We start from the raw sequence: 22,434 nt of genomic DNA, 5'->3' as shown, positions 1-22,434 counted from the left end.
GGAAACCGAACGTAACACCCGTTTGACTTCGAGAAACGCTTCAGTGACAGTTTCCGCTATGATGAGGTGAAGCACTTTGCGTAATTACTGAAATTACAGGACTGATTAGATTAATGAGCTCATTCGAAGAAGAGGAAATAGCGAAATACTTAGATGTATGGAGACATTAGTGACGTTAAATGAATAAGTAAAGATTGGGTAAACTAAATTGGAATTCTTTTTGAGTTCACAATGCCTCTACTTCTCAAGTTCATCTTGCAAACAGCCCATACGTGGGCGAATGCCGTCGCCAAACATTAGAAGATCGATGACAACATTAATTGACCTCTGAAATCTCATCCACTTCCGTTCAAACTCTATTAAAAAACCGCCGTCAGCGCACGAGACGTTATTCTTCATCAACTTACCTACCTTGTTTCAACAGGTAGTTTAACCCTCCTAGCCATGAAGAAAGCAACTTTGCTGCCCTTTACGGTGCTCGTTGCCTTAGTACTTTCACTTGATTTTTCTGAAAGCGCTGGGGATTTTTTTTCGATCTTAGACCAAGAAACGGCAGAGTATCTAACCAAAGATGGCACAGTTAAACTTCATCGAAGCAGTTCTGGTGCAGTTCCAGCGCCTAGGAATAACAAATATTTGGAAGCATCGATGCAGATCATCAGGGGTAAGATCGTACAAACTGAGATAAGTTGTACACCTCTGCGATTTGTATGTCGTAACGAATTTTTCAAACACTTTGCTCTCAGGTAATATATTATGACTGCTGACTCTCAGGCTTGCAGAACGCTTTTTTATTTCTGACGCCAGCTACGTCTGCGAATTAATCGCTCGCGCCTTGAAGCGGAAAATTTGTGGCACAATAGCCTTCACTGACACATTTCCACATTTCCTCGATGCAAGAAGAAGAGTTTATATGAATTATCATATTTTTTTTAAATTTGCGATCTCTTTTAGGAGAGTACTGGACACAAGGCTTAGTCTGATTTCGGAAACTTTCGCAAAGTCTCCTGAGCGATTGCGAGAAATGACCTAAAACAGAATTCGTCCCTTTAAACTCCCATTTCCCCGCGTGAATATGCTTGTTTAGAAATGTTAGTTTAGTAAAAACTTCGACTTTAGGCTCGCGGTTTTTTGTTGCTCTCAGGTCTCTTTCTCTCTCGCATAAAACATTTGCAATTAATGAGGACTAAGAATAGTTTGTAAAAACAACAGAATTTTAATCAGCAGCGTGTAAATGTAATGTAATTTTGTAATTGCGTTATTACACGGCAGGAGTGCGTGAGTAGAATCGGTCCATGGGCACCATGTATTTCGATCGTCACAAGCAGTATAAATGTTCGGATTTTTCTCTTTTTTTTTCCATATTGTTTTGAAATTTCCGCTTAACCGATTTCGGATTTTTCTCTTCTGCCAGGTATGGCCGAGGCAAAGGTGACGACAAGAGGAAGAAGTATGGATTTGGATTCCACCATCAAGAAAGCTGTCAAGAACAAAGAGATTCCAAAGGCACGACAGATGATAGGTCACCTGGTGAGATGGTCATTTTCAAAACAATTCAGTCATTTAAAACAATCCAGTCGTGTTATAGAAAATGTTTTTGTTCACCGTGGTTCTAGAGATAAATGTGTATTTAATCGTGTTTCACGATGCAAGAGTCAGACTAATCAGTTGTAGTAATCGCAACGTTTCGATTGCTAGTCTTCGTCAGGCGACGAGGTCAAAATTGTACATGTCGCTCATGACCGTGGCGTGTTATGGCACGCTGTCATTGTTGCATTTCGTTCCTCATAATTATTCCGACTATAAGATCCTGTTCCCATCATGCCCCGACTCGTCACTCCTGCTTTTTTCCTGCATCGTTCATTTCCGAATTTACTCATTCTTGTTTGCGTTCATTCCTGCATGTTTGAGTTTCCTTGTGTTCTTTCTCCGCAAATGTTAATCCCTGTCTTTGTTCATACCTGTGTGTGTTCATGATAGTATAAAGTTAGCAAACAGTTTATACGTATCGCCAACGTTGATGTGTGACGCATGAATTTTACAGAAAGGCGTGCGTGATTCGTTAATATATGAACCAGCGTGAGGCGTGATTGGCCTCCTGAAATATACGTGACCCATGAATCTTTAATTTCGGGAAAACCTTAAGATTTCCCTGAATCGTCGCATACATGTGGAGTGATTTGAAGTTTCCCTTTACATACGTGACGCATGTTTTTTTTTCTAAAAATTTGCGCATGAAACGGGATTAGGACATTACTTTGCCACCCTCTAGGAAATATCCGTCATTTCATACGGTTCTTCATTTGATGACCCATGATCCATGGAGTTGTCTACATTATACCGGCCTGATTTTCAGCATAATAATGAGGCAAAAAAATCCAGCATTATGCTGGAATAAAAAAATAAAAAAAAAAAGAATTTCATATACATTTCTTTGATTTGACTCTTTGCGTTTTATAAAAAAAATTGACAAAACCATAAGATTTTTCTATGAGACACCAGTCCTTTTACCGCTTTGTTTAAACATTTTTACACCACGCTGGTGACAAATAATTAACCAGGTATTGCATTTCAAGATTAGGCTTGGTTACAAATTAGCAAAAAGAAAAACATGGCTCCCAGTACTTCAAGCATTTCAGGAGTTCTTATTCAAATTATAATGGAGCATAACAGTGATGTGATTTGAGCATAATTGTGACATCTAATTTCTAAGTATAAATAATTAGCGTTACATGAAGCATCGAGATTTATCGTTCGAAAATATCCGTTAACCTAAATTTTAATTGTTTGTTGTTGTTGTTGTTGTTGTTGTTGTTTCAATCAAAACAGTTTGAGTGCCACTGTCCACCGGAGCAAGGAAAATGCCGGAAAGAAGACCTGCCGCGCCACTGTAGAAAGAAGAACAAATCGCATGAAAATGTTTTCAAAAAGCTTCGTAAAGTTTTAAGCAAAACAGAATTTGACATTCTGCTGGGAATCACTGGCGATGTATCACTTGTTTTCGTCATTGATACAACAGGAAGTATGGGTGACGAGATTGAAGCCGCAAAGACAATCGTTAAGGCTATTGCAGCTCATCCGAGGGATTCTTCGGTAGATTTTATCCTGTCGCCATTCAGTGATCCAAGTAAGTGTACAGGTTTGAGGTGTGAATAAACTAAAATGAGGACTACTTTGTCACACTTCTGCTAGCAGCGTCTGTAAATTTAATTGCAGTTGTAATTACAACTGCATTAATTGCAGAGGGTATGATCAGACTTAGGATCCCATAGAATCTCTTTGTTTTATATGAGTAACCCTTTAACTCCCAAGATCTCAATAGTTATTCTCCTTACTGTCTGCCATACAGTTCTTGTGATGTTAGTTTGGAGAATTTAGTATTGGATCAACTCATAATCCACTGACTGATGTTTTTCTTTATTCTCACTCTTGTCTGCTTGATATTGTATTCATATTGTGAGGAGAAATTCTGTCTTGGTCACTCATGGGAGTAAAAGGATTAAGAGGCGAAAGGTTGATAATAATGACTTCATCTACTTGAGCATAAGAAAGATCCAATCAGAGAAGACGTGTATAATTTAGCTAAGTGTATAACGGTTTTTGACCAATCGGAGCACAATCGTACTCACTTTATGATTTAATAGCGACCGCCTTCATACCCCCTAATTTATTTTGTGAAACCAATTTCATCTTCAACAGCCTGGGGAAACACACAGAGATTTTCTGATGAACAGTCGTTCGTGCAAGCCCTGGACCAGCTGACGGCTAAGGGAGGTGGGGATTGCCCTGAGTTGACTTTCAACGGGGTCATCGACGCCATAGAGAATGGAGACCCCTATGTCGGCTCGCCCATGTTCGTATTCACCGATGCTGGCGCCAAAGACGGTGAGAGGCCTAAGTACACCCAGGAAAACTCTATTGGCCTCGCCCTGCAGTACATGATACCTGTGAACTTCTTCTATAGTACCGAATCTGGGCGTTGTGGTTCCTTTCGCAACCACGACAGCCTCATTGATCTCATGGACAGTACTGGAGGCTTTGGACTGCAGTTCAATTCCTCCGGACAGATATCGAAGATGGGTAATGTTGTATCTGCAGCTTTGGACGGTACAACAACTATCGACGAGGGCCGATCAAGCTTGGGAGAAGTACGATCTTTACGTTCCTCTCCGCGTCGCAACTCCAATATAGAGAAAAGATACACAATTCCAGTTGACAACACTGTTGAATCGTTAATTGTTACATACTTCGCCTCAGCTAGAGCCAATCTGGTCGAGCTCCGCTCTCCTAAAGGGGTTGCTCAACCTCGAACGGAAAACCTTTCCCAGGGAGGGTTGTGGATGATCGAGAGCCCCACCTTAGGGACGTGGGAGCTGTTTGTGCCAGCTGCAGTCGGGACGCATTCTTTCAAGGTCAAAGCGACCAGCAGGCTGAACTTGGAATTTGATTTCTTCTTCCTTCTAAGAAAGAGGCTTGGAAGGCGGTGGTACGAGTATCCAATAGATTACCCATTATTAAGTAAGTAACTTGCGGAACGTTTTGTTAAATGGCAGTGTTCGTGAATGCTGAAATGATGCACAAAGTTAATCCACCGACATAGACCCTGCAATCTGATTTTGCCTAACTAAACTTGTAATGACTTAAAATTTGACATAGAAAAAATATTACAAATTCGCAAGCGTTTAGGACAGCTAGAGAACACTGATAAACAGTTTTCTATCTCTTGTTCCCAGTAATACTATTATACCTAAGAGTACTAACTAACGCGAGCATAAAGTAAGCGAGGTAGGTCTTTGAGGCTGTGGGAAAACACGCCATTATTTAGTCAGGTAGCCATTCATTCAGTCAGTCACTAAATAATTCAGTCAGTCAGTCAATGCGTCAGGCAGGCTGACACTAACAGCCAGTCAGCCTGCAGGTCCTGCAGTCAGTCAGCCACGCAGGCCATTTCGTTGGACAATTCGTCAGATAGTTTGGTCGTTATACAAACAGTAAGACTAGCAGTTTGGGGTTGAGGCGAGAAGTAAAAGAAGCCAGGCAGAGAGGTAGACAATCAATCATTTAGTCTGTTAGAAAAAAAAGAAAGCAGCTACACATTCAGTCCGTCAAGTTGTACCAGCTGCACCGCTATGAAGGCAGGCAAGCGTCAAGGAGGTTAGGTAGTGGCGACAATATATATTTATAAATACATACACGTGTCATTCTTACAGCTTTGCGTCACCTTAAATTCCAGATCAAAGGTCAACTCTAAGCCTGGTAATTCCACTACAAAAACGCTTAAAACGTTCATCCCTCCAACTGTCCCTCGTCGATGGATCAGGACGCGTCATTCAGAACGCCAACCTAGCCACACCTAGTCTGGTAGGTACATTTGTTCCCCCTGCAGTGCCCTTCAAACTCAAGCTGTCTGGGACAACAAAGGCCGGTCGGCCTTTCCAAAGGATCTCTCGTAAATTCATAAACGCAAAAAACCTTTTGCTTCAGCTGCAAAACACACAGCAGTATGATACTTTAGAGTGTGGCAAAACCTTACGACTCTATTTTGTGATCGACTACACTGGCGTTGCAGGCGAGGTATTTGATGTCATGGTAAACTCGACCCTGAAAGATTCCAACACATCGACAAAAGCAATTGAAGTTAAGTACAGAAAGACGGTGCAGAATGTTTGGACTGGTAATAGAGTTTACCTGGCTGTACATCTGAAGACACCTCTGGATGTCGAGGAACATATTGGCAAGTGGGATACTATTCAAGTCACTGTAAAGAAGAATCCGGTCACCAGTGAAGCTGACGTTGCATACTTCACCGAGCACTTCAAGATAACATGCTCCGAAGAATTTAAACCTTAATAGACAGAACGTAAAACGTTAGACATTTTTGTGTAGAGTAATTTTCGTTAGCGCCAAAAGCATGAGAGCAATTTACAATTGTGTGTCAAATGTAATCCGAGACTGATTTGATTTTGCTCGTGCCAATTTTTCAGCCAATCAGATTCAAAACTGAAATCAATCGTGACTTGGTCACTCGCGTTTTCCCGCGCTTTAGACAGTTTACTTGTTTTTACCTCGAGTTCTCATTGGCTCCTCGTGATATTTTCCTTCCTATGATTGGCTATTGTGATTGCTTTGTTCTTTTATTTTACAAACTCAATCGAAAGGCGCCCCATGGCACAGGGTGTTTTGATTTTACTTCACGACGTTTTGTTTTGGCTCACTGGGAGCGCTCTTGTCATCTTCTAAAACAGCCAAAGACAAACCTAAAAACCAATCACAATTTGGCCAATTGCGTTTTCTAGCCCCTAGGACAGTTTAACCGTATTAACATGCTTCTGTTTCATGTCAATGATCCCTTTTTAAGGCTGTAGTGATTGATTTTGTTTTGGTTTCACGATGCTTCTATCAAAATACGCTAAACTCAGGGTCTGAATTCGTATAAGTAGTTGCTACTGAAGTCGCCACGAGTTAGGGAGTTGGTAGAATAATAGGCGCAGCTTAGAGGAAATGAAGGCATTTTTCTCGTGAAAGATTTTGCAATATTCTCTCACTTGTTAGGAAATTACAGGGACATTTATAAGCTCTGTTAACGAATTATATTTTCCGTTTTTCAACCTGTATACCGAAATCATGGAGAAAGGAACACTTGTATGATGGAGAGATGTCATAAAATATATTTCGCTTCTTAGTGTGGCAAATAAACGAAAGTTTTATGAACAATCTTTCATATGGTGCTTTAGAAACGTGAGAGGAGATTGAATCTTTATTTATCTTGGAAAAGCTATCAGTATTGAAAGAATGCAGAATGAAAATTTATAATGACGAGTTTCTATCGTGGAGCTCCCTTCTGCTAATAAATCAACCTTCCAGCTGCGTGAAAATGTCAGATTGACTTTCTCTAGGCTTGATTTCCACTGCTTGTCTTATGGTCTTATATCCAGTCTTCGGAAGGGGGGGGGGGGGGGGGGAAAGGAGGCGTTCTGAGTTAGTACAAGCGTGAACATACGTGTGGTCGATGTACGAACTACAGTGTAGCTCTAAAGTAATGGATGGTAAGGATTGGGAATCAGTAAGACCCTTCGGAAAAATTCCAGGAAAAGACTCCAAGCAGAACTTATACAAGGTACTGTTTATTTCAAGCTGTACAAGATGTTTCAACTTAATAGTCTGTTGGTGAATCGCTTAACTGTGACAATAAAATGAAAGGGGAGAGAAGAGCTCTGATCTTTAACAAAACGCAAGTAGTCAACAAAGCATAACATTTTAACGCAGTCACTTTAAGAGTAACACGGTTTTGTTTATCATCACTGATTGTCCTCGGGTCTCCTCCGGAGACAACACGAGGCCTCAGGAAAAGTATTATGATATTTTTAGAGCACGGTGATATTTCGTCGGCCCACGAAATTGAATCAAACGTTAGTTAGAGATTGGTCAGATTGTGAGAATAAGGAGAAAACTGAAATTTCAATTTGTTCTGAACTCAGTTAGTCATGATATATTGTGAAGTTTTCGCAATTTCCTGCGCTCCCAGTGGTTTGACTGCTATAAATTCGAGATAAGATTAGCTCCTAGGGATATTTTCTTTGTTTTAATTGCCGTTTAGTTGTTCTTAGAAAAGCATTCTTCTGAGGGGAACTTTTGGAGTATAGCCTTTGGAATAGAGCACTTTTCAACTGAGTGTTGAGGGTGGGTTTTGCTCACGTCGCTGTATGATTGGCCCAGAAAACCCGTGCCACTTTTTCGACCAATCAGATTTAAAACCAAAACTAAATGCTGCTTGGTCACTCGCTTTTCCCGCTCTTAAGGCAGCTTGCTTGTTCTTTTACCACGAGTTCTCACTGACTCCTGGTGTATTTTCCTTACTATGGTTGGCTGTTGTCGACACTCAATCGAAAAGCGCTCAAAACGGTTTCTAACTCAATTGCTTCAGCCGCTCGCATACCACTACAAAAACTTCAACACTCCTACAATGCAATTCAATCACTTACATGAAACAGGATTCAAACTTAAAAACCCTAACGTTTTTTTTTTCAGCAGAAAAATATATATACTTTCACCTAACTAGTGTGAATTCCAATTCCCGACTTTTAAACATTAGTATCACATGCCAGAGCGTGTCTGCCGCAAGGGAGGGGTACCAGAGGCACTATGCGGTGATTCAGATCTACCGACAGGACCACCGAGGGGTTTTTGCTCCATCATTTGTTGAATTAGATGTGAGTGAGCTGGCGGGGATTGCCGCATCATTGGGTTCGCTTGAGGATGAAGTGGCTGAAAATAAATCAGTAAATAAGTAAAACGAATGGAAATCTAAGACCTCCGGCACAGTTTTTCCCCAATACGGACCTCCCGTCTGGTGAATAACATATATGTATGTACACAGCCATTACTGAATGAGGACGCGACTTTTTCAAGGGTTATATAACTTTTCTCTTGCTCTTACGCACAGCAAGCGGAAACGTACATCGCAGTTTCACTGGCCCCGATTCTACCACACCAAGTCAACTCCATACCGCTTTTCAAGATCTTCCCCGAGCGTACTTAACTGTAGTCAATCTTCAGCTACCGAAGGTTCCTTGAGCAGGATTTCACAGCGCAGTTGAACTTATTATTATGTATTCTCTACGTCCTACATGTTAATGTCAATGTTTGATTAGTGTCAAAAGGTCTTAGTAGGCCTACAAGTCCGTGAGGCGTGGTAGATCCGTCCCAAACTTCTCGCCGCTTTGACACTCGCTATTACGTTTTGACGCCGCTTGATGCTTCAACTATGCAAGCAGTTTTTTTTTTCTTTAAGTTTTCAAAGATTTCCGAACAAAACCTATCACTTTCCAACCCCTACTCCCCCTCCAAAAAAGAAAAAAAAAAACGTAACAAGAAAAAGCAAAACGAAGTACCCCCTTTATTATATTATGAGAATAAACATCGTCACGATCGTCACCTGTGGTCGTATAGGTGGGACCATTGGTTTTATCAGTGGAGGCGGGCCCTGCAGACCCCCCTGACTGGTTCGTGGGACTCCGACCTGAGCTTGCAAGGGGGGAGGATGACGTTGAGCTTGTGATCCAGACGGCTTTAGAAGAGGCGGCGGCTGACTGGGGAGGCCTGGAATGGGATGCAAATCAAAAGTTTTGCTTTTCAGCGTAAACTCACCACAGGGAACTTTTTCAGGGCACATTTCCAGCGCGTATCGTTTAAGCAAAACCAAAGTAAAAACAAAATTCTCAGGAAGCCGATGTGAACTCAACCTCACAAAAAAAAAACAAAACAAAACAAAACAAGCAAACTGCCTTAGCTAGTCACGATCGGCTTAAGTTTTGAGTCCTATTGGTTGGAAAAGTATCGCGAGTTTCTGGACCAATCCCAGAGCAAAGTTAAGCAAAACTATTTAAACTAATCTCTGACTACTCTCCACAGTAATAAAAATTTCTCTGAGAGTCCAAGGTAATTCAGAACGATCATCTGGGAATGCAGTGGTTTAGGTTCACTGCACTATGTGACCGGTCTGGGAACGCGACTCATCCTCTCAAAAAATCAGAAGCACATTCGTGTTTCCCCAGTGCATCAAGCAGCCTTTTTTCACTGCTTCTGGAATATTTACCTTTTCCCTGATTATCGACTTATGTGACTGATGATTCTAGCTATATCGAAATCCCATCAAAACTCTAACCAGGAACCAACAGAATAAAACTGCAACAAGCATATCGCCTCCACTAGCAGAATTATGTAAGCAGCAGTATTCAATTTTGTTCCATACATGTACGTTTGAAAATTGCACAGAAGACAAATACTTACCCTGATTGGGAATGGACGGAGAGGACCTGTCTTGTTGATTGGGAGATGAGTTTCCACTGCTTCCGGGAGATCCTGACATGTGCAGAACCTGCAAGTCATCGTCTTTTCTGTCACTGCTTGTGATTCCTTGTTCCGCTTCATACTCTTCCAGAACTTGTTGAAGATTGAAGCGTCTTCGGTAGTTTACGAAGAAATTTCGGCACTGGCTGACACTCTTATTGCCCAAGACTTCAGCCATGGCTTGGAAGTCTTTCCCATAGCGTCTAACGGCTATGCAGAAAATACGCAAACATCAAACCTCCTCGAAGCAACCACACTTAAATTTGATATCAAGCCTTCATCCGAGTTTTCAAGTAGAGCAATTTTCATCTCCGTATCGAAGCATTCATGATCTGCACTACTTTTCTTAGCAAACGTTGTTGTGTTTTATCACTAAACGGAAATCGAAATTTCTGACGCCTACCTTCTACTGTCAGCACACACTACTAGTTAAGAATAAGATACTTTTCCGCCTCTTCCTTCCCAGTTAATTCAAGGAGCAGAGGAAGGGCGTGCAAAATCAGGGTTCCTGTTTGATATAAACCCATGCTGCGACCATCACATTGTCGCTTGGTGATCAAAAGTCAACCAGTCTCTGACTGAGGCAAGATAAAGAGGAACTAATTCCAAACTTACATTGCACCGCTAAGAGAAGCTCATCGTTTGACCATCTGGCATTGTTTTTGTTATTTTGCTAAAAAATATAAAATAAAACAAAAAAGCAATGGAAAAAAAAACATTCCACTACAAGAAAAAAACGTTTCTTCACGGTATACTTATCAAGTCTAAAGTTAAAGACAGTAAATTATATGTAACATTTTCATCACAAGTGGCGTGTAACTAGAGGTACAAAACAGGTCAAAATTCCTTGGGATGGTAACTGAACATGTCCCACATCCAAATATATGTAGAGTATTACAAAAGACCTCTTGTTGTTTCTTTATGGTATACTTATCAAGTCTGAAGTTAAAGACAGTAAATGATATGGATCATTTTCATCACAAGCGGCATGTAACTAGAGGTACAAAACAGGTCAAAATTCTTTGGGACAGTAACTGAACATGTCCCACATTTACATATATGTAGGGTATTACAAAAGACCACTTGTTGTTTCTTCATGGTATACTTATTAAGTCTAAAGCTAAAGACAGTAAATTGTATGTACAATTTTCATCACAAGTGCCGTGTAACTAGAGGTACAAAAGAGGTCAAAATTCCTTGGGATGGTAACTGAAAGCATATCCCACATTCAAATGTATGTAGGGTATTGCAAAAGACCACTTATTGCCAATTCAGGTGTGTACACAGAACTTCACCCCCCCCCCCCCCCCCCAACAATGATGGAGACCAGACAGTCACCATGCCTTGGTAAAGTTTATAAAGCACACAAAATTCAAAATACTTAGGGGGGGAGTAGGAGGATTAAACTTTCGTAACATCCCGTTCTATGTTTTAACCTCCCATTGTAGCTTTAGCATGGGTTGTGAACTGCCATCGGATCAATATCAGTATCTGGGCAACTCTCCACCTACCCCTCCCCCAACCCAACATTAATCTTAAATTGTTATCAATTGACTGTTGTAGAGTTAGGGGAGGGGTAGGTGGGTAGGACACTGTGACAGTGCTACTGCAGTTCTGCTCTGAATATGTCATATGATCTTAGAAAATAACCAACACACTTTTTTCTTTCAAACACAGTGTTCAAACCCCTATCGAAGTTTCTTACCACTGTTAAATCTCAATTGCAATTTCACTGCCTTTCATTATTTATTCAACTTACATCTCCTGGTCTCATAGTTTCTACACCACCATCCAGCATGTACTTGTGCTGACTTATCTCCTGCTTGTTTGTCTGGATCTGTCTCTTGAGGTTGACAATATCCACCTCCAAAGGTCGCACATGATTATCCCCAAGGGTACCAGACACAGACACAAGGTATTCCTGTGACAGAACCATTCCCTAGAGTGATTATGGACAGAATTCATTAATAATCCACAGGGTACATGTACTTCGTACAAATTCAATTAAAAAAGCTCAAGGGGAGAACTAACAATCAGATCTTTGGAATTAAAGGGTTAACCATTGACATCTATGGTTTCAGTTCTTGGTTAATTAAGGAAAATGCATTCTTAACCATGAATGAGAGTAACTAAGGACTGAACAAAGGAGAGGGAAATGAGTTGTCACAAGTCAAATTACAATATTCAGTAGTTCAAATAGTTGTAACAGAAATAATAACAAGAATCCTTGCAGAAAATAGTTGCCTTTGCACAGAAAAGGCAAGCTTAAATGCAATTGCTGTTGCATTTGTAATAACCCAACCTTAGGAGCTTTTCGTTTTACTTTGTTTCCTCGGTGGCCAGCTCTTGTCTCTCTTCCTTCATGCCTTGGTCGCAGAGTTCCTGTTCTCCTGTAAAATGAGGCCAGACTCAGAGTTGGTACTGCCAAATTGTGTTGTACTTTTTTACTAATGATATAAAGCAAAGGATTATCTTCACAATTTGTTAGTTTTGTGTTAGTGTAGTTTGTGACTTCAACCCTTTCACTCCCAAGATCTCATTAGTAATTCTCCTTACTGTCTGCCAAACAACTATCATGATGTTACTTCAGAGAATTTGATATTGGATCAACTAATAACCCCCTAATTGATATTTTCCCTTATTCTCATCACTTGTCTTCTTAACACTGTATTCGATATTGTAAGGAGAAATTCTGTCTTAGTTATTCATGGGAGTTTCAGGGTTAAAGCAGCTGTGAGTTGTATGTTTACATTAGTCTCATTTTTCCAGCTCCACAACATTGAAATAAAATACCTGTAGAACTGATAACATGCACTACACATGTTCCCCTTCTGGGTGGCATGCAGTTGATTAGCTTGTGTACGGCAATTTGCACAAGAACCAGAAATGTTTGTTGCCGTTGCTGCTCCCTGCATAAAAAAGGCAAAATACTTGATCACACATTAGTGTCTAAACAGTAATGATAACAGTTATAATGGTATTATTTCCATTGATAAAAGCAAAAACAACAACAGTGTTAACGATATGGAATGAAAACAAAAACGTAATAATACTACAAGTGGTCAAGCCTTGCAGTGAGGCTGGATTTTTTTTAGAGCACAACTTTGCACCACTGTAGTCAGTATTTTAAAATGCAAGTTATCAAAATTAAAAAAATTACATATTTTTTTTTGCACAATCATGTTACAACTCAAACTGAACTTGCAAGTTGTTCCTTACAAACTGCTGATTACAACACCAATGTAGTGTAACATGATTGCAAAGTCACATTAAGTCAATGCAATTAGAGTAATCATAAAACCATCCAAGCTGTTTACAAAACCAGCTCTGTTTCCTAAGTACAAAGTCCATGAAGGACACCAGACATAGATGTATATTGATAATGGTAACTGTTATATGATTGTGTAATCTAAATTGAAAATTGAAAATATACATACAATGGGCTGCTTGTTCATGATCTTTGGTTTGCTTTGACCATTTGCTTGTCTTGCCTATTACAGAGAAAAAAAATCAGAAAGATTTATCTAGTTTAAAGCACCAACGATCAAAGATATATTGAAAGTTATTAAGTAGTTAAGGAACAGACTTTCTATTCCTATTTGCTTCGATAAAGGGATAATGCACAAAATGTCAGCTTAAGAAACTCATTATGATGGCCAATTTACATTTAATTGTCAACTCAGTTGATAAAACCAACCTATCATGTTATACTCCCCACTGATGCAGAACCACTGTTTCTTTAGAAACTTACCCCCTTTACTTAACTTTCTATTGACTCATCAGTAACGGCTGATGCAGGGTAATGGGGATAAAGAGGCCAGTCAAGGTTAATTTGAGGAAAAACCATGAACCTTTTAACTCCCCAAAGTGATTTAAATGTAACTTCTCCCTAAAATATCCAAACACTATCCAACAAACAGGTAACAAGAGTACTCAAACTTATCAGTTAAAAGCTGTAATCATGATATAACACAGAATTCTTGTAACTAAATTACAAGGAAATCTGTAACAACTGGATGGGAGAATTACCAATCAGATCTTGGGAGTTAAAGGGTTAAAGGGTTAAAGAGCTGCCTTCATACTTCTACAAGGAATATCGATGTGCAACTAAACATACACACACAGGAAGAAAAAAAAAAAGAAAAAGGCTAAAACACTAAGAAAATGAAACCACTGCAATCAAGTATCGTTTCCAGTTACCTCTTTTTCTGGCTCAAAGTCACTGTCACTTGAGTCACTATTGTCACTCTCAGGGTCACTGTTTGAAAATGAAAAATTGTGCAATAAAGTTGATTCAGCAAACCCTTCTCATAAGATTTCTACATGCTGCAACCAAACAGACAAAATCTCAAAAGCTCTGAGAGATTCTGGGCTTCTATTATCAACCAGTTTAATAGAATTACTTGCAACAAGTGATAACAGAGATCTACTCACTCTGTTTGCCGGGGGACTAAGTTGCAGCTTACTGTAATTTTAAGACTTTACACCTTTAAACTCCCAGAAGTGATGAAAATGCAACTTCTCCTTTAAAATTCCATAAATTTTCTTGTAAAGAAGTGATGAGAACAGAGTAGCTTACCAGCCAGCATTTTTTTTTAAGTTAGTAGGGAAAATCACTGATTGGATCTTGGGAGTGAATGGCTCAAGATAAATAAAATGCAAAATGCCAATACTCAAAAAAGCTGCAACATAATCTTTTGAAGCCTTCCAAGAGACAAAATGAAGCAGAAGTTTTTAAATCATGTTTTTCACTTATTTTCTTGTTAGGGATATTTGAATTATTTCATCTCAATCAATCAATCAATCAATCAATCCTTTATTTAAACATGTGACACCTAGGAGTACAGAAGTACTCGTTTAAACGTGTACGTGTATTTCTATCCACCCAACCCAACTCAGGACTCGAACCTGGGCCGTCCGACCCAGAGTCCAGCGCTCTGACCACTGGGCCACTCACGCTCACGCACTCACTGGGCCACTCATCTGCTTGTTTATAATGGATAAGAGTAACTCTTGAATAGGGGAGCATCTCTTAACCTCCTCATTGCTCCCTGTCCCCATATTTTTTCAATTTAACTTTACTGACTTACTTGATGGGTTCCTTTTGAACAGCCATCTTCTTGGCTTGCCGATCAATCAAACTGGTTCGGCTTCTGGTTTTTTTCCAGGAGTAGTAATATTTCACTAGCGTGGCTACTGATTTGTCAGGCAACTAAGAGTTAAAACAATACAAATCCAATAACTTGCATTTCTGGTGTTAAACAATAAAAATGACACAACTCCTTACAGAGTTATCACAGAACAAACCAAGGTAAGGAGATCCATGTCCCAATAAATGCCAAGTTTCCACTATTACACATTACACTAAAAAATTCACAGTTGTACATGCAAGATCACATTGCATTCACACTCACAATTTGTTGAATCCTCTTGAAGCTTTTGCCATGAGAACTGTATGCTTGTTCAAACAGGATCTTATCTTCCATGCTCCACTCATCTGGTTAATGGTAATTCAAAATTATAAAAAGCCAAAAAAAGAGAGAAATTGAGTAATATATATATTACCAGCTGTGATCATAATGGTTTTCATGGCCAATATCATCAGCTGTGATCATCACCAGCTGTGATCATAATGGTTTTCATAGCCTATATCTGAACTTAGTACATATAACTAATGATTTAAGGCACAACATTATCTACCAAGTTTTTCTAAACAAAAGTGGTTTGGTGTCATGTATTGTAGTTTATATTTTTTTTCCCGATTGAATTACAAATTTATGATCACGCATTTGTGATTACAAAGGAGGGAAACATGGAAAAAAGACCAATGTTCTCCTTTTCAGGGGGTAACCAGTAAAATTTATTGCCTGCAATAACTCTAAATACTGCCTACAATTGCTTGGAATTCTTGAAAACTCCATCGGTAAAAGGATTACTTTACTATGTGTAGTTTAAAAATTTCTTCAGCCTATCCTGTTTAAAACAAGGGAGAATGCTGAAAGTCCTACTGGCACATTTCCACTGCAAAGTGTCCTGCATTCTCTTGCAAAATACAGTGAACGTTTGATATTGCATGGATTGTTACTTAGGCATTATTACAAACATCTTTTCAGTGATTAAAGAATCATCACACACATGGTTGGTGACATTTTACTAAAAACACAATTGAACCTATACCTGGGAAAGGTGTAAAGTTTGCCAAATCAGTCAGAGACTTATCTAGATTATGCTTGTGCCAGAACAGCATTCCAAGTGCCTGAGGTAAAAAAGAGAATGCTCAGAAAAAAGTGAACTCAAGAGACCAACAGATTCTTACCAGCAAACTGCAATTAAAGCAGTAAATACAGAAAGTAAACTAAGGTAAATGCAAAAACGCAAGTCCAAAAATGTGCCCATACCTGTTCAACATTGTATCCATGCTTGTCCTTTGCTACTGTTACATAATCATCCACTGAAAATTGAACAGAAAATAAACTTAAAAAGACATTTCATGAGCAATGTGAACTTAAAGACTAAGGTTCCATCAAATAACAGTTACAGAATCAATTGTGCAATTGTTTGAAAGACATGTATCTTGCACATTACAAATGTGTACCAGTATATTGCGTAAACATGAGAAAATGTCATTACTTGATTTGAAAAAGCACTGTTATAATCCAGATTAAGCATGTTGCTGTTCAAGTAAATACATGTCTTTACCATCAATAATCCAAACAAAAATGTTGTGCAATAAGATAATCCTCTCCAATCTTAAAAACACCTACTGTTGCAATAATTTTTTCAAGTGGCTTGTTGTTAATTTTTTTTAATAGTTAAAGATCATCTCAAGCAATTTTTTGACTGAAATTGAATCACTTGTATGTTTGCCTGAAGTTGAAAGGTTACATCAACCCTGAAAAAAAACTTATAATGGTTTTTGCTGGACGCAAAAATGGTTAATGCATGTTAACATAGTAAAAGAACAGTACAAAAGGTGATATTTTAGTGGGAAATTATGTGAAAGTTATTGTACTTACATTTTGAATTTGGAATATCTTCAACAGGGGCCCACACGAGAAGAGCATTATGGCGAAGAGTTGAGTCATGTTTAGCTTCCTCCTTGTCTGAATTTAGAATAATAAAAGAAAAAAAAGGCAAATTAAATGGACAGGAAAATTTTATTACACTAATTTATGCAGGGAAGCCTGATGAAATGATGGAGGCAGAGGGGCTAACTTTGAGACAGACTGGCATCCCATTTAGGGGGGGGAGTCGTGATACTCCTAATAGCTTCATGCCATGGACACTTAAATAAGCTTCAAATGGATGGGTGACATGAAGTAAGAACAGACTTTACCTTTAACCTTCCTCGTTCATGTACCTCTAAATCATGAGTCAACTGAAAATGTATTTCAGTGTGCTTAGTGCTACTTCTATTGAAAAATAGATAAAATGTTTGGTTGAACCTTCACTCCAAAACACAATGTTTGGTGGTACACCTACTACTTCTATTGCCCCTCTTTGTGTTGTTATGCTGTTCACAGTCTTTCTACTAGCTAGGCATGATAGATAAAATGAGACCATTATTTTGGTTAGGTGAAGCATTTCTAAAACTGTGCAAAACCCACTTCAATTTTAAGTCAGATTAGTAGGTTCACGACTGCACAATGTACACAGGTGTACTGTGTGTGTGGATTTTGATGATGCACAGCACAGTTTGAACTATTTTCAATCAAATACAAATCATTTGTAAATTGATCTCATGATACCTATGACAAATCATGAGATTTAAAGCAAATTATGCAACAAACACCCTTTGCCTTGAAAAACCAGCTGCAGGATAAAACACAGACTGGTTTAAACCAAGCATAAATAATTCATAGTGAAGAAACATCAAAATTTGAATGTTGGTAAAAGAGCCAAAGTATAAAACATTTTTTTGTCATCTATGAACAAAGAAACTAGAATTTTGGCATCCTTACTGTATTAACTGGTAAAAAAAAAGCGTTCTGGTTAAAAAATGGTGTTTTGAAAAGCTTTTCCCAAAACTTCGATTCCCATCCATTCACCTTCTCGTTGTCAGAACATCAAAGTAATTTTCCTGACTTAACGTTTTAAAACAGGAATTTTATGGAAGGTTTAAATGATAAATTGTAAATGCTGGTCTTAGCTAACAATTAAAAGATGCAAATGAGGGATCGACCGAACCGGAAACTCGATTTAGTCGGGAAAAAATCACGAAATTCTTATCACAAAGTACTTCATGTATTTCCAGTGCGACATAGTAACGCGAAATCCCTATTAAAGTTCCGAGTTTTAATTAGCTAAAACAAGTTGCACATAATCAGATCGATGCAAAGTTAAAGAAAAAAATACGTAAGTCATAAATGCGTTGAAATGCGGTGGAAAATACATCAAAAAGTTCAAACAATTAACGAAAGAAACCATCAAAGTTAAGTCAGAATTTGTGCAATTACAAGTCAGCGGGCCGGTGAAGTAAAAATCTTTCCGATTTTAAGGAATATCTCTATCAGGCCCTCTATCAGTTAAACAACTTCTTAATTGGATCATTTTTCGCCTTTCACAGCAAGAAATGTCCATCTTCATTTAACGTAAACACAGGAAACTTACTCTCGGTAACGAGCTCTGGTATGGAGGCTTGGTACTCCTCACCGACTCTCATCCCCGGCTCTGCGAAAACAAACATTTAAGAACAATTCATAAGTGTTTACGATTTCCAGGAAGAATTTGCACTTCTCCCGGGAAGGACATTGTGGTTTTGATTCTCTAACCGTGGTATTCCCCGTCACTATCGCTTTCTATCTTAGACACGTGTTGGTTGTTGTCAGTGTCTTTCTCTTCTCCTTTCTTCCCATCCACTCTCGAATGTGCCATGATTGAAGTTCGAGTCTCCGAAGCCATTGAAATCGTCTAAATGCTTTAAATCACTTCAGTGTACTTAATTAAGTTGTTTTCCGCCTCTTACTACCTCAAGAGACGAAACGCATGGAAATTAAAAGAAATATTAAGAGGTTTTCCCACTTTTCAGAGACGAAAGACGAAGCGAAGCCGACGTTAACAGGACAAAATCACGTGATGTGTTTTCATACTAACATATGATAATGTATTCATGACAATGCAAATAAATTATATAAGAATGCGTTACCTTTGTAAGAATGTCCATTTCCATTTTCCCTTTTATCTGTTCAAAAGAAAACAAATTAAAATCTTGATTTGATACACAGTAACAAAGGGTAGAGCCAATGAAAAAATCGTACAACGGTTCTTTAACTTTCATCAAGTTAGCATCATTGGTTATAGGATTAGTATCCGAAATAACAATATTTTATTTTAGTTTTTATATCTCGATGAGTGACTCTGGTGATTAGATCATGTCTTCTCCTGGTGTACCAGTTGCCTAGCGCCACAAATCAACCACATGGCTTTTTATTTCTGTCTGACAGAGTTTATCGCGGGCTGTAGTTTTCGTTCACTTTGTCGTCTGCACAGATTTAACTAGATTTGATTAGAGCTTGACAATATATATATCAAGTTAGTGATTTTTATTTCCTAGCAATCGTCGAAATACTATCTAAGGAACTCCGAGAACATATACACTATTGAATAATTCATAATTAGAGGATGTCTTGTGAAAGAAATCAAACGATAAAACGCCTGTAAACTCATCTGAAAAAACGAGATGCCTTATTTGATGGAATTTTTGAATAAAGAAGCTTGGAAATTGAGAGTTTCTGAAAATTTCCTTTCCTGCTCGTTCGATAAGAAATTGACCGGAAATGAGAAGGAAAAATATTTTCCACAATCATAGAATATATTTTAGCGGTACTTTTGGAATAAAGAAGGACATCTGAAAGCCCGGTTGATCGAACACTAGATCCAGAAGAAGAAGAGCTTTGTTTCGAGGTAAGAACCAAGTATTTGTTTCGTACCGAGCTAGACAACAGACGCTCAGAACTGGCAAGTCACGAAATTTTCAACACTTCGCTTGGTAAAAATTTGAAGCGAAAAGCGTTCGAGAAAGTCATTTCAAGCAAATGTCGAGAATGAAGAAATTAATGGGAACCGGGCAATGCATTGATAAGTGTAGCAGAATAATAGATTTTTAAAATGATGTGGGATTGGACTGCTAAGTTGTTAACAATGGCTATTTACTCACGGCCTTTCATATTTTCTCCAGGAAAATTTCGCCAACCCACTTATGCGACGTCTGACGCGTAGAAATCCTCTTCTCACTACCTCGAAATAGCTTTCTCTCGAGTTTCCGAAAGTTCGGCCGAAAATCTACGCTAACGGGTAACCAGCCGCTCTTGAATCATATTTATAAAGTCATATAGTTTCTGTCCACATGTCTGTATGTATGTTAATTTCTCGTGGTATTCAGGAGCAGTCAAGCATGGAAAATTATCACGTGTTGGATTTGCATGTGAATTTGCTGATTGGCGAACAACAATTCCGTGGAGATCTTTGCGACGAGGCCGACAGGTTTTCGATACGGAAACGAACTTTGGCAATTTTTCATCTAATATTTACTTCTCGTAGAGTCTTTAGGGAGATCTATCTTGTAGATGCTCAGCATGTATTTGATAGTCTGATAATAAATGCCAACTCAATATTTTGTTATCATGGACCTTGTTGACGTAAATGGGAAATGAAAAATGGGACTGAATGGAAAGAAAGAAGTCAACTATACGAAAGTGGTAGTAATTAGCTTGGAATTAATTGTCCTCGTTTAAGTCACATCAACGGTTTTCAGAGCCGAATTTGGTTTTTTTCATTTTGAGGAGCACTTCTTAAAGTCGACCTGTCAAGTCATTATACCGGGCTACGTGACGTGTGCGTTCCTGATATGAAAACTTCATACGCGCCGAGGGTCACACATTTGGTCAGTGATTTCCTGCTCTTCTGCCCTTTTTGAGCGTGTAAATACGCAAAACATTTACAGATCAGATAAGCGGATGTTAATTCACTCAACGAGAGTGCAGGGGCACGTGTTACCAGAAGAAAACGCGTGTTTGCGCCCAATATCAGAATGACACGCTTTCGAATTAACGCTTGCTACAATTCTCAAGTGCTAGTGACGCTAGTAATTATAAGCCGAAGAGTGAGACTTCGTTTAGATGATATATTATTTTACCACTTGGTGAACGCGCTTTTTAGAAAGAGGTTATCTAGTAATTAGTGGAGCGGGAAGATGGCGAAACGCTTCAGACTAATTGTATCATACGCCTATTCTAAGCAAGGAAGGCATCTGCCTTACAAGCTATTTGATTTCCAGAGTTAAGGGTCTGCGCCTGGACCCTGAATGCCTTGGGAGAGAACGTTCTGACGTCACGCGGCGTCCTATTTTTGACTTTTTCGGAAGGGTGGTTGATGATCTTTCTCATGCGACCTCCACTGATGAGAGTTGGATTTTGTTTCGTTTTCGTATGTGACAGAAGTATGAAACTAAGTTCAAGAAGGGCAAACCTCGTAACACTAATCCGTCTGTTTTGGGCTAGTATCCTCCCAAGCCGTGACGCATGCGAATTCTGATGGGGGACAGAGGACGTGTTGCATGACGGTTACTTGAGGGCCGGTTTCGCCTTTTTCCTTCTTTTTTATTTATTTATTTATTTATTTTTAACAAAACCGCGTTCTATGTCATCTTCAATTTAGCCGAAACTTTTATCGGTCTGAAAATTTATTTGTGTGGGTTGTGTCAAGATGACCGAAAGGAAACAGTGGAAGAACACGTATTTAATTAAATCAACTCTCTTACGTAGAATCCCTAAGGCCCACTACTTACGTAAAAACCGCGTCGTGTAAGTAATCAGCCCTAAGCCTAAATTCTTTCCTTCTTTCGGATTTGTTTCTTGCTTTCTTGCTGTGGTCTGATCGAATTTTTGTTTTTTTTGCTTTCCTGGTTTGTTTCTTTGCTCATGCACTTTTTTGTTTGTCTAATTGTCTATTTGTTTGTTGGTTTTCGTTTTTTTCCTTTTTTGGCCTTCAAAATGGAAATTTAAGTTCGCCAGATCGCTTGTTGAAATCACTCACGAACAATGCGCTTTCACAGCCGAGGGTTCAATTCCATCAAGGGAGTCATGATAACTTAAACAGCCGACTTCCTATAAAGTTCTGTTAAGGGAAGTTTCATTTATCAGACCTAGTTGCCCTGCATATGAAAGACCCACTTTCTTGCCGGTGTCACAAGAAAAGAAGGGATCACCTTTAATGATCCCTAAATCGCGTGAGCAAATGGGCGGCTTGAGGAAAGGGGGACAGGGTGAGTGGGTAGACACTAGTTTGGAACGCCCCGTTAATAAATAACAACAACAGAAAAAAAAAAAAAAGCAAAATATGAAAATTAATTTGCCACAAGGTTTTCGGCCGGGGAAGTTGTTACAAAGGGTGGAACTTATTGAAAACTCACTAAGGGCCAAACCTTGATCCAACATGTAACTATACCTACAGCGTACATTTCTTTGATTAAAACCTATTACAAGGAAACTAATAAGCGTTTCGCAAAATTATAGAATAATAGGTTTTGATTTGATACCTATCTCCCCCCCCCCCTGAAAAAGACAAAAACAAAAACAGACAAGAAAA

The 22,434-nt window shown here is 38.9% G+C and overlaps 2 protein-coding genes across 9 annotated transcripts; one reads left to right on the top strand and one right to left on the bottom strand.

Moving 5' to 3' along the window:
- The first annotated feature begins 346 nt into the window (after positions 1-346).
- Positions 347-6,714, top strand: LOC113687091 (von Willebrand factor A domain-containing protein 7). The gene is made up of 5 exons (XM_027204798.2): positions 347-664; positions 1,415-1,530; positions 2,830-3,127; positions 3,700-4,518; positions 5,234-6,714. The coding sequence occupies exons 1-5, from the start codon at positions 445-447 to the stop codon at positions 5,848-5,850; spliced, it is 2,070 nt and encodes a 689-aa protein (XP_027060599.2). The 5' UTR covers positions 347-444; the 3' UTR covers positions 5,851-6,714.
- Positions 6,715-7,108: 394 nt separating this feature from the next.
- LOC113687081 (REST corepressor 1) lies at positions 7,109-20,452 on the bottom strand. Of its 8 annotated transcripts, none has more exons than XM_027204789.2 (17): positions 20,006-20,452; positions 18,995-19,030; positions 18,460-18,519; positions 16,866-16,952; positions 16,248-16,300; positions 16,027-16,105; positions 15,264-15,346; positions 14,940-15,061; positions 14,050-14,107; positions 13,287-13,340; positions 12,643-12,758; positions 12,152-12,296; positions 11,609-11,788; positions 10,465-10,522; positions 9,790-10,059; positions 8,936-9,099; positions 7,109-8,265 (listed from the first exon to the last, which is right to left on the bottom strand). In XM_027204789.2, the coding sequence occupies exons 1-17, from the start codon at positions 20,013-20,015 to the stop codon at positions 8,095-8,097; spliced, it is 1,746 nt and encodes a 581-aa protein (XP_027060590.2). In that variant the 5' UTR covers positions 20,016-20,452; the 3' UTR covers positions 7,109-8,094. The 8 variants fall into 8 exon arrangements, with proteins under 8 accessions (XP_027060590.2, XP_089050083.1, XP_089050084.1 ...); XM_089193957.1 differs by having other exon boundaries at positions 12,173-12,296; positions 20,006-20,440; XM_089193958.1 differs by having other exon boundaries at positions 12,152-12,239; positions 20,006-20,440.
- Between the last annotated feature and the right edge of the window lie 1,982 nt (positions 20,453-22,434).

This window comes from Pocillopora damicornis, chromosome 14 (assembly GCF_964200805.1).
Source record: "Pocillopora damicornis chromosome 14, jaPocDami1.2, whole genome shotgun sequence".
Classification (NCBI taxonomy): Eukaryota; Metazoa; Cnidaria; class Anthozoa; order Scleractinia; family Pocilloporidae; genus Pocillopora; species Pocillopora damicornis.
This window is presented reverse-complemented; position numbering and strand designations above follow the sequence as displayed.

Bases quoted from the DNA above. Each gene is read 5' to 3' on its own strand.
- LOC113687081 (XM_027204785.2), bottom strand. From the start codon at position 18,750: ATGGCTTCGGAGACTCGAACTTCAATCATGGCACATTCGAGAGTGGAT. The intron at 12,297-12,642 runs GTATTTTATTTC...TTATATCATTAG, and splicing joins GCATGTTATCAGTTCTACAG to TAAAAAAGTACAACACAATT. The intron at 10,523-11,608 runs GTAAGTTGAATA...TATATTTTTTAG, and splicing joins AAACTATGAGACCAGGAGAT to CAAAATAACAAAAACAATGC.
- LOC113687091 (XM_027204798.2), top strand. From the start codon at position 445: ATGAAGAAAGCAACTTTGCTGCCCTTTACGGTGCTCGTTGCCTTAGTA. The intron at 665-1,414 runs GTAAGATCGTAC...CTCTTCTGCCAG, and splicing joins ATCGATGCAGATCATCAGGG to GTATGGCCGAGGCAAAGGTG. The intron at 4,519-5,233 runs GTAAGTAACTTG...CTTAAATTCCAG, and splicing joins AATAGATTACCCATTATTAA to ATCAAAGGTCAACTCTAAGC.